Consider the following 11,447-nt stretch of genomic DNA (forward strand, 5'->3'; position numbering starts at 1 on the left):
CAGAGACGAGGATGACAGTGTAGCGTCCCGCACGATCTGTCCGGAGAGGGAGCCGAGTTGAGAAAGAGTGGCGGCTGTGTGAGGGTGTGTTGCTTGTTGAACAATGTGGGAGCGAGATGTGTGGATGAAAGAAGAAGCAAGATGGTTGTAACCAAGCAACCAAGAGTAGAGGCTATAAAGTGCCATTTGCACACACACAGCGAGGATGGCAATTGTTCAACTGTTAAATTATAAAAGAACACACACTCTCTCTGTCGCCGTCCAAGTGTAAGTGTCTGGTGGGCTATAGCAACCGACGGTCGAGACAGTATTGCGAACCACGGCCAAAGATGAAGAAGCATGACAAATCCGGGATTGAGCAACTACACTCGCCCGAGAATACCGTCCAGATCGCAACACGTGACGCCAGATCGGGCGTGGCACAGCAATAATCGGAAGAAATTGCTCACAAAAGAAAAAGAAAAAGAAAAAGAAAAAGAAAAAGAAAAAGAAAAAGAAAAAGAAAAAGAAAAAGAAAAGAAAAGTTGCTTCCTCACTCGGGCTTGTCGATCAACTCTCGTCACCATCATCACCACATCGTCCCCTCATACTCCTACTGAGCTCGTTCGTTGACACAATGATCAGCGCACCGGCTTCGAAAGCACTGCTTGCACGCACAGCGCTTCGAAGTATTTGCACTACCGCCTCTCACACTCGTCTCGCCTCAGCTATTCTTGTCACCGCTTCCAACCATGGTATCCGTAGCTTCTCTGCCTCTGTCCTACATCGACAAGCCGCTGTAGTCGACACACCCTCCTCCTCCTCCTCCTCTTCCTCCTCCACCACCACTCCTGATTCCACTGCTGACATCGATGACGCACCTATCGAGACCACCAAGACCGACTTTCCCGTCACAACCATGGGTCGCAAGAAACGCAACAAGCAAACCATCACTGGCGACGACAAAGCCAGACTCCTCTTCAAATGGGGCTGGTTTAAACCCGATATGCCCTCCGCCAAGAGATCCTCCTCCCCCAAGGGTAGTAGACGCATAGGCATGCATAAATCGATCCTCACTCATTACCAAGAAGCCAGATCCTTCCGCTCCGCCCGTGCTCGACTTTGGACTCCCACTCTCGAACAAATCCAAGCCTTCGCTAAAACTTCCATCTCCAACCCTGCTACCTGGATTAAGGCACAAATCAAGGCTCGTCGCATATGGCTGCAGCGTTTGGATGCAAAAGCCAAAGCACGCGCGGTAGGAAAAGCGCGAGGAAAGCAGTTCAAGCGGCGAGAAGTACAAGTCGTCAGCCAAGCGAAACTGTGGGATCAGATGGATTATGAACAACAGGTGGATTTTGCTTTACGTCCCATTTGGCGGGCCCTGTCGGAGCAAGAGAAATCGGCTGCTCTTACAAGGTTGAGGTACGAATGCATTCGTAAACTTGGATGGAGACAGGGATATTCCTCAGGCTATCCTCGACCTGAATCCGACTCTTCCCATCTCCCCGCCCAACTGGGCTTGGAAGGTGAACAAGGTTGGGCAGCATTCCGAGCCCTCCAAGCCGCCGAAGAGAAGGAGGCCTGGCAAGCATGGCAGCTTCTCACCCCGGAGCAGAAGGTCGCCGAAGAAAAATCAGCATGGACACTCCGCGATCGATCCCAAATCTACCTCGATGACTCGGATGACTCTTTCATCCTCGCCTCTCCCGCTCCTCGCTGGTACCGCGTCCCTGAACGTGCTGGCGAATTGACCTTTTTGCCCAACACGATCGTCAAGTTGGTCAAAAACCACGTTCCAGAGGGCAAAGAATACGATCCATTCAAAGCAACCTTTCGCGTCCCCCTGTCAATGCATAAACACGCACTCCGTTCCTACCTGCTTTCCATCTACGGTCTTAAAACCACCTGGGCTCGCTCTTCCATCTACCGATCCCCCGTAACTCGAGATGGCCGAACGGGTAAAGTCATCTCTGGTAAAGGTCGCACCTATAAAAAGGTCGAAGTTGGCTTGCTGGAACCCTTTTTATTCCCAGAGATCTCTCCCGAGTTCCAGAAACAACACCTTCTTACATCCGAACTCGATTATGAAAGGTCGAGAGTATACCTCAAGATGACTAAAACCACACGATGGAGAGGTAAAAAGTCCACGGAACAGTACGAAGAGGAGATTGCCAACAAAGATGCTGCCTCCTATCACAACCTCGATCCACTATCCTCAGAGGGGATCAAGGGCGATCAGAAAGCGGATGGAGAAAGATTCCCAAGGTTTATGGTGAAAACTAAGGGTTTGCCCACTGCCAAACATGGAAAGATCCTGCAGTTGTTGAGTCAAGAGAAGAAGAAGAAAGAGGAGAGGATCGAAGAAATGATCCGCAAGTTTAAGCAAGAAGTTGCCGCTGCTAACAACATTAGTGCATAGTTTCCACTCGCAAACCTATCCATCTTCAACTCTTCTGGAATAGCATGATTGCATAGCAGAGAGTGGCTTAGACGACGTTTTGACATGTCAGCTTTCGGACGAGCTGGTGAACAATCTCTTCCGTAGTAGTCTCTCGTTCAACTTTGACCACTACAACACCAGGTTCTTTGGCCTCTTGCGGTTTCTGCAATGTATCCAACTGAGAATAGAGCATGTCTAGTTTCATAAAGTGTCCTTTCCTATGCCTCATTCTTTCCTCCAACAATTCTCGGCTGAGATCTAAATAGATATGTATCACGCTCAAATCCTTTGGAAGGTCTGCTACTGCTTCGGATCCTGTCGCTCTTTGATCATGCAAACTCTTGATCGTGCCCCTCAGCAATCTCCTGTAGATCAATTTCAAAGAAGAACAAGCGATGATCGCCATGTTCTTCTTTCCACTTTTACCCTCCTGCGCAGCGACGGCGGAAGGGTTAGACGAGCAAGCCGAACGTGTACACGTCGATTCAGCTGCACATTGATCGGCACAAGTAGTCGTCTGTTGCGATGTCTCATACACCTCTGCCAACTTCTTCACTCCTTCCCTCTCCGATACTGAGCAAGAGGCAGAGCAAGAGCGGGAAGACTGGCAAGTCGCTAGTTCCACACCCGTTTCTCGGATTTTCACAAGCCATGGCTCCCGATCGCTATCCTCCAAAGCTTGCCCTCGTGACATCTTTTCAATGTTGCAAGCAGGGTGAAGATCGTCGCCGTCGACGAAAGGGCAGGAGAGAGCGGTGGATAGGGCAGATCCAACGGTGGATTTACCGCTGCCGGAGACGCCCATTACGATGAGCAACGTCGGTGTTGAAGTCGACTTTGACGACATCTTGAACTATCTTTGCTTCCGTGTGGAGAGAAAGGAAAACTGGTGCTGGGATACGCTTCGTGAGGTCTCGTAGATGATGTGAGAAGAAGAGCACAAATAGGAGAGGATGACGAGTGGCATAAGGCTTCCTCACGCCTGGGCACTTTCTCGTGCGAATTGCCACTTTCTCGTGCGAATACATGCCGCACGAGAGAGTTCGAATCGCTATCGTTGCTCTCTATGGCAGCCTCCAGATCCTCCTTCCCACAATGCACTTTGTTACTCCATTACAACGTACATATAGCCTGCGCATGTAACATAGGGAGAGACTTATGAACCAAATGGTCGCAAAAATTCCAGCAGTCGAGAGCACGCCTGGCAGTAGAGTTCGGTCCGATGATCCGTCCAGCCTGATATGCTCTAACCATCCCTTGTCTTTGGTGATATTTCCGGAAAGCATACCGCAACATGACAATCGTCAGCTTCCGTTCCGTGCCAATCTGCATCTCAACTCAAAGCAGCGTCTTGGTGCAGTTCATGCTCTTGACGAGAGCAATCTCAAAAGCTTGTGCTCGAGACTGAAGAAAAGGGTATCATTGCAAAGAAAACAAATTCAACGAATGCATTGTCGCTGCTGCGTTAGAGTTAGCCATCATCATCGCTCACAACGCCACTCTGTCTACCCTGCCGCGCCTCTGCCGCATGATGATGATCAGTATCATGCTGCTGTCCCACACGACACTTTGTCAGACTTGGCGCTAAAACTCTCGCCAACGCCTTGGCCTGAGCATACAAGCCTGACCACAGTTTGGCTTCCCATTCTTCCTCCACCCCTGCACCAATACACGCAGGTGTTGACTTGCCCGATCCTGTCTCCCTATCACTACTCCTCGGCAGCAGCTGTGATGATGTTGAATGTGGCCCACCCGGGCCAGTCGGAAGATGATCTGAAATGGGTGATCTACTCGGAGTAGCCGTATTATCGCTCCTCGTCGACGTAGGTGTTGTACCACCGGACTTGAGTCTTGACCTCGCCGGCTTGTTCGCCGGGTTGTTCGCGGAGGGTGCTGCTGTAGAACAAGCCAATGCTGGGCTGGGTGTGGCATTTGGTGTTGAAGCACTCTTGGGCAGTTGTTGCACCGGAGCAGGGTCAAGCGAGGCGTTTAGGGTGAGCAACATAAACGCTTTCTGTTGATCCATCCCAGAGTAGGCCTGCGATTCATCGCCATGCTCTCCCTCCATCGCCGCCATCTCACTCCTGGATTGGTTTAGCGTCGGAGCAGCCGGAACGATCGGCATAACCAGCATCCTGCCCAAATCACTCTCCAGCAACAAGGGTACGAGTTCTGGACTGCTCCCTTTGCTGCTTGCCATTCCTGTCACAGTATGTTTTGCAAGACCGACCCAAGTTCCAGCGATAAGGACGTTGCTTGCTCCCCTGCTTCCTTTCCTTTGCGGGCTGTCCTCGGTAGCTTGGCGCCAAGCAGCAACAGCCATCGCACTCAAGCATGCCGCCCTCTCATCCAACGTTAAAGGCGCTGAATTCCCTAAACATATCCCGTTGTGAGCGGAAGCGGGCGGAGGAGCGGTACCAGTAGCTGCAGCAGTACTTGCCAGAATAGAAGCTACAGCAGATCTGGGCGGAGGAGAATGGACAAGACGTGTAGCGACTGCATAGAGTTCGGATGATTCGAGAAGCGTTAGGATGGCAGTGTGAGGTCGTACCGTGTCGGTATTGTGGTTGGAGTCGTTGATAAGCTGGTTGAGAAGCGACGTGATCGCTGCTGGTTGCAGCATCTTTGCTCTGTCTCCCTTCAGCTTCTTTACTGTTGGGATACGGTATGAGAGAGGCTATGCGAGCAGCTTATCGAGACAAGGAGAGAAGCGAGCTATGCCTGGGTTCGCGAATCAGTTCATGTAGGTTGCAGAGACTCTTCCAAGTGGCTCGTGCGCTTCTGCTGCTCCTCCTTTCCATGTGGAGTTCCCGCGTGAGATATTTATCGTGCGAATGGATCCATGCGCGTGTTTCAATGGTGTGCCAAGGGGCAAGTGGCCAACGCTGGCTCGAGTTAGTGTGTGAACGGGGAGATTTAACATTCCTTTCCCCTTTTATTTTATCTGCTTTTAACCGCGGCTCGATGGGCAGACAGTGTCCAGTTGGGCTCAGCTAGAAAGGAACCAGTAAGGCTTGAAGGCACCTTGCCATCCCCTCACCACCACTTGTTCGCTCCTTTACTTTCCTTGGTCACGATTCCAGGCAGGCGTCTCTGGTTCGGACAGCAGCCGTGCGTCGTCGGCATCTCGGTCACTCTCTTAGTCATGAATCGGTGAAGCGGAAAGCCATCAAGTCGTAGTTTTTAGACGGGTATACACACCGCAAGACATAGCAACCGCTGCTCTTTCCCACTACTACCTCTCATCCGTGATGAACTCGATTACCTACCTCGACTCGGTGCTAAGCCGCTCCTTGGCACCAGCCACCGCCGACCGTCAAGAATCACGCGCTTCCTCTTCCAGCAAGCGGTCTCGTTCCCACTCATCCTTGCCAGGCAGTCGCAGAGCATCTAGCACTTCGCCCTCCTGCACTTTACCCACCAGCACTTCACCCTCCAGCACTCCTTCCGGCTCTTGCTCCCTCCGCCGCTGGTCCCAAGAGCAGCAAGATGACCCTCATCAATCCATGTACAACTCCACCCTTCGGCGGACTGGTAGTACCTCTGCTGGTCTCTTTCCCTCTTCTTCCTCCCACGCACTCGATACAGACCACAGCAATTCCGCAGCACGATGGTCCCGCCTGTGGGGGTTAGCAGGCTGGATCGATGAAGCCATCCACCCAGCCTCACGCAGTCGATCTCGGAAAAACAGCGATTCGGAAATCTCTTCTCTTGGTCGCACTAAACGCGTGCCCAGCCTGGATGACCTGCTGCTCAGCTCTACTGCACCTCGAAGCGATCAAGATAGAAGGCCCGCAAGTTCAGGTTCAGGACACGCTCATTTACCGCGTCAAGATGCGAGCAGTACAGATGAGTCTGCTTCACAAATCAGGCGTTCCAGATCGTCAAGACGTCAATCAAGGTTTAATCAGAGTGCATCGCTCATACTTACCTCGACAACGACCGACGGTCCGGGGGAAAACATCGATACCTGGCCAACAGAGCAGGACCATTTGCACAGGCACCACCAAGATCCTGAGTTGATGACGGACAAGGAGAGGGAAGATGTAGTCGAGTTCGATGGGGGGGATTTCGCTCCTGAACAAGTGGACACGCCGAGGGAGAGGACGATTTCGCAATCGAGCAACCATAGTAATTGCGCTGAGCGAAGCAGTGCTCCTTCGCACCAAGCTGCCACCTCCGCTTCACACTCGCCCAAATTCACTGCGGAGAAAGTCGAAGATCAAGATGCGAACATGTCGCAAGATCAGGCTGTCGATTCAGAAACGCTGCTTGAAGCGGCTAAAGGTGAACCAGAAGCGATTGAGGCCGTAGCTCAGCAAGATCCAATTTCACAACTCGTCGATCCAGCTGCGCCCATTGCTACACCAAAGAAAGAATCGCTTAACGGCGATGCAGGAGTAGAGCATGCTGATGATACGCCCAAAAGCAGCCATCGAAACGGTCTCAAGATGTCAGATTCCACTGCTTCTGGAATGTCCACTCCTTCTGCCTCTCGCAGGTCGTCACTTGGTCGTAAGCGGGATGAGCTGTTGGCTGTGGATTCCCTAGCTTCTTCTTCAAGCTCATCGCTTGTGTCGACGGATTCGGAGAAAGCGGTTGACAGGAGTCTTACGCCTGGGTCAAAGCCTAGGCGACGTCGGTCTGGACGATCATCGGCCAAAGCATCAGAGACCGACGATTCACGTTCTCGATTCAGCAGTAATGGCGACCACAACAAGCCAGCAGCGAAGCCTAGTCGGAAACGCAAAAGCTCCTCCACCAAACGTGCCATCCGTCGAACGCTCGTTGCAATCCGAGACCTTCTCCTCGCAGTCCTCCTCTGTCCGATCAATTGCCTGCGGTACCTTCGTCGACGTAAAGTCATTCGAACCCAGGAGGCGGTGGAGGCGATATACCAACGTTCTTCGCTCCCCGTTCTCGAAAAGAACCCAGTCTCTGGAGAAGAGAGGAATGGTAAACCGCCTTCACTCCGGTTCAAGTCCGACTCTAAGCTCTCCGATAACGAAAAGCGTGCTTTAGTTGGAATGGGTAGACCACCAACTCCCAAATCGATCTCAGAAGTGGATAACGAACCTGTGAGAGATGAACAAGCAGCAGAATTAGGCCTCTTATGGAAAGCCCTCTCCCCTTCCTCTGGTCAACGTCGTACAGCTTCTCGCTTGCTGCCTAATCCACAAATCGTCGATCCGATGTTAGCAAACAATAGCAAAGCAAAACCAATCGATCCAGTTGCAGCCGAAAAGGAAGCAATGATGGAGGCGGAAAGACAAAGTAGGATTGCAAAAGGTAGAGCTATGCGTGCTGCTGCTAAATCCGGTCAGGACGGCAACTCTACTTGCACTTGCCACCTTTCAGCTTCGGTTATTCCTGCTAAAGTTGCACGAGGACCAGCTGCGAGTAGCATCATCCATCACTCTCCCAAAATCCTGGTTTTGGACTTGGACGAAACTCTGATCCACTCAACCTCGCGCTCCCCCTCGCATCACTCTGCACTGTCAGGCAGAACGACAACTTCTGGCTTCCTCGGACTGGAAACAGCGGGAGCATTCCTGGGATTGCGAGCAAACGATAACCCTCGCCGCATCCGTCCACATATGGTGGAAGTTGTTCTTGATGGACGTTCTGTCCTTTACCATGTCTACAAACGGCCGTGGGCAGATTACTTTTTGCGAAAAGTAAGCTCCTGGTACACAGTCGTCATCTTTACTGCTAGCGTACAAGAATACGCAGATCCGGTCATCGATTGGTTAGATCAGGGAAGAGGCTTGATAAGCGCAAGGTTGTTTAGGGAAAGCTGCAGCTTTAAAGGTGCAAGTTATGTGAAAAATTTAAAAGTCGTCGATCAAGATCTGAGTAAGGTTTGTCTCGTCGATAACAGTCCGGCAAGTTATAGGTTGCAAAGGGAGAATGCAATTCCTATCGAAGGTTGGACACATGATCCCAATGATGAAGCTTTATTGGATTTACTGCCAGTCTTGGATAGTTTGAGGTTTGCAAGTGATGTGAGGCATGTTTTGGGTATTAGAGCTTGGTCATCTTGATAAGTAAGACAGATGTCTGATTGCAATCTATACTAGCGCTCATGTTGAGCTCCTTGGCTTTTTCCTTCTCAATGGCCTGTGTAGAGGGTTTCAAGGTTCAACAAACACGAGTGAGAAGAGATGGTTCAGGATACGACTGACCTTGTATTGAGAGCAGAAAGTAGACTATGATTGAGTAGTGTCCATTACAGCATATCAAAGCATCTAAGACGATCAAGCGAAGGAGAGGATGAGAAGATTACTTCTTGAAAGAAAACGGATTCTTCAATCGCTTTTTCTCCTTACTTCTCTGGCTCAAATCCGAACCATGACTTGGAGATGCACTTGAACTTCTACCATTGCCATCTTGCAGCATATGTTGCGGGAGACTTGACTTGTGCTGTCCCTGCTGCTGATGCTGATGTGGTTGTGGAGTAGGAGCACTTTGAAAGCTCCTATCATAAGCGCTCTGATCAACACTGGGTGCGGAAGCATATCCACTATGATGCTCTCCTCCGTTCACTTGTGCATTTGTCGGATAGGCTCCATGTTGCAACGAGGCACTCCGAATTGCACTTGTATCGTTTACCGGTTTCACGAGTAGGTTGGCGCCTGCTGGTAACGCTCCTCTCTCCCCTCCTTCCCCTCTGCCACCCTGATGATGAGGTTGTGAAGAGTGATGATTACGTTGAACGGCCTCCCTTGCGCTCGCCTTACCGAAATGTTTCATCACCTCTACAAAACTTTGCGGAGTGAAGACATGCGAACTTCCAATATACACATCTTTGCCCAACCTTTCACTCAACTGATAAACACTTCTTGTTTCGCTATACGTCGTTCCACCGGCCACAAAGACCAATACTCTCTGCCTATTCTCTGCTCTCTCCTGCGCCACATTGCTTGCTCCTCTCTGTGCTTTTTGGTGCCAGGTCGGTTTAGCACTTCGTAAGCTGCTCGGTTGGGTTCGACCTGTTGGTGCGCCTGTGTTGTTGGTTGAAGTTGCACTGCCCAAGCCGACTCTAGCTAATGCTGATGTTTGCACGGGTAGCGATAAGCCACCGCTTGTTTGTTCTGGTGGAGCATCCCTTACGTAAGGAAACTGCGATTGTTCAAGCTTGCCAGCAAAATGATCCTCGACCATCAACTTGACCAACGGTTGATATCGCGAAAGTTCGAACTCGTTCTCCCCCGGCTGCTGTTTCCTCTTGCCTTTCTTAAAGAAAGCATCCCAACCACTAGTGGGATCCTTGACAACCTGAGTTCCCAAATGGACCAAATTATCCACCGCCTCCATCTCCCACCTCCCCAACCTGGCATGCTGAAACAACCTCTTCCGATCCTCATCTGGCACGCCGTCACAATACATGATATACAAGGCGATGATCCTAACCTTATCGGTATTACTAACACCTCTATCATCCAACAAGGGAACCATCTCTTCCACCAACGTTTTCGGCTTCTGCCCCTCGGGAGTTAGCCTGGTTGCGCAGTTCTGTTCCACCATCGCCTGTGCTGCAAGTTTCGACTTTTGGAACCTATTCATGCAATCCTGCGCCATGGTCAAATGGAGTGAAAGTTTCTCTTTCATCTCTTGCATATGTGGGAGGGAAGCCAACATGTCGCGCATGTCGTTGAGAGAGGAGTTGGCGTCTGCAAATGCACCTTGTTCCCCCGCATGCTGCTTGAAATCCCTCGTCAACTTATCAATGGCTTCTGCGATGTGAAGATGTCGAATGCCAACCCAAACATTGTCTTGATCGGACAAGACTGCCTCTTTCTCCTCCTTGTCTCCATCGGCGGTATAAAAGGTATAATGATACCTCGTCCCATCCTCGATCGGCAAAAGATCATTCACCATCGCCTGATAGGAGAACTCGTGCAAGAAGGGTGCAACCGTATCCATACTCCGATCGGTAATGAAAAGCACACTTCTTGGTCGAGTTGCTTCCAGCTTGGGCTCGTTATCCTTGACATACTGATCTATCGCCTTCTGAACGCTCAAGGCGAGCTTCTTTGTAAAATGTTCTCCCATCCAACTACCCTCGGCGCCGGCACCAGCAATGCCCGAGTCGGCATTGTTGCCTCTTAACCTTGCCATTCTCGCACTACCCTGATACATGTTGGCAGCAGCAGTTTGCGATTTCACCGCATCTTTCGAGGGCTGCAGTGGGCCCAGTGGCGGATGAGATGGATTATAGTACCTTATCAACGGAAACTCGTTCAACTGAACACAAACGTTCAAGATGGCCTGTGCGGAAAACTGCAATTCCTCCTCGAGGGCTCTCATCGCCTCGATCGGATCGGGCCCATACAAGCCGCCCACCGGTTGAAAGAGATTGAGAAAGCTCTGTGGAGATTTCAACGAAAACGCCTGCGCTTCGGTTGGCCAAAAGTTGGTATAGAGCTCAAGCAACTGTCTCAACTTGGGCTCTGCGGGGGAGGAGGTGAGTTTGTGAACGAGAGCATCAGAGAGAGAATCGACGAAGAAAATGTGTCCTGCTGAATAGGTCGGTTGTTCGCCAGCTTCGGGGGCAAGATCACGGATGATTCGATCGACGTTTTGAGCGGTGGGTGTCAGGAGATAGCATGCTTCGAGGCTAGGTTGGGCAGGACGGGCGAGTTGGATGTTGTCTACTTGAGCGACGTTTTCTTGGAGAATATCGTACATTTTCAGGACGGAATTGAGGAGTTCTTTAGTGAAAGAGTCGATGACGAGAACTTTCCACCGGGAAGGGGGTTGGACGGAACGGATGGTGGTGAGATAACGCTCTCGGAGGGTGGTGACCAGGGATTTTGGCGGCATGTTGGCGAAAAAGCAAAAGCACCCTCAGACGGGCACCTTGAACGGCAGGTCGGATGCGGATGGACCAAGACAGCCTAGGAGCTGGTGAGCTGCACTTGGATGAGATCGCTGCTACGAACAGCGATGCGATGGTTAACCCCAAGGCGCGGCTTGATCGTCAAGAAGGATTACGAGGATGGTGTCGAGTGCAAGGGGTTGG

General features: G+C 51.1%; 5 protein-coding genes across 5 annotated transcripts; 2 read left to right on the top strand and 3 right to left on the bottom strand.

The window, feature by feature from the left end:
• Window positions 1-616: 616 nt before the first annotated feature.
• On the top strand, window positions 617-2,401 carry UHO2_04731 (uncharacterized protein; the record flags this gene model as incomplete). The annotated part of the gene is made up of 1 exon (XM_041554547.1): window positions 617-2,401. The coding sequence occupies one exon, from the start codon at window positions 617-619 to the stop codon at window positions 2,399-2,401; it is 1,785 nt and encodes a 594-aa protein (XP_041410481.1).
• A 67-nt stretch (window positions 2,402-2,468) lies between these two features.
• Window positions 2,469-3,269, bottom strand: UHO2_04732 (uncharacterized protein; the record flags this gene model as incomplete). The annotated part of the gene is made up of 1 exon (XM_041554548.1): window positions 2,469-3,269. One exon carries the CDS (start codon window positions 3,267-3,269, stop codon window positions 2,469-2,471), a length of 801 nt encoding a protein of 266 aa, XP_041410482.1.
• A 624-nt stretch (window positions 3,270-3,893) lies between these two features.
• UHO2_04733 (uncharacterized protein) lies at window positions 3,894-5,045 on the bottom strand (the record flags this gene model as incomplete). The annotated part of the gene is made up of 1 exon (XM_041554549.1): window positions 3,894-5,045. One exon carries the CDS (start codon window positions 5,043-5,045, stop codon window positions 3,894-3,896), a length of 1,152 nt encoding a protein of 383 aa, XP_041410483.1.
• A 628-nt stretch (window positions 5,046-5,673) lies between these two features.
• UHO2_04734 (uncharacterized protein) lies at window positions 5,674-8,466 on the top strand (the record flags this gene model as incomplete). Its single annotated transcript, XM_041554550.1, has 1 exon — window positions 5,674-8,466. One exon carries the CDS (start codon window positions 5,674-5,676, stop codon window positions 8,464-8,466), a length of 2,793 nt encoding a protein of 930 aa, XP_041410484.1.
• A 238-nt stretch (window positions 8,467-8,704) lies between these two features.
• Window positions 8,705-11,248, bottom strand: UHO2_04735 (uncharacterized protein; the record flags this gene model as incomplete). Its single annotated transcript, XM_041554551.1, has 1 exon — window positions 8,705-11,248. The coding sequence occupies one exon, from the start codon at window positions 11,246-11,248 to the stop codon at window positions 8,705-8,707; it is 2,544 nt and encodes an 847-aa protein (XP_041410485.1).
• Window positions 11,249-11,447: the final 199 nt, after the last annotated feature.

The sequence above is a fragment of the Ustilago hordei genome, assembly GCF_900519145.1.
Source record: "Ustilago hordei strain Uho2 genome assembly, contig: UHO2_contig_10, whole genome shotgun sequence".
NCBI classification, from domain to species: Eukaryota; Fungi; Basidiomycota; class Ustilaginomycetes; order Ustilaginales; family Ustilaginaceae; genus Ustilago; species Ustilago hordei.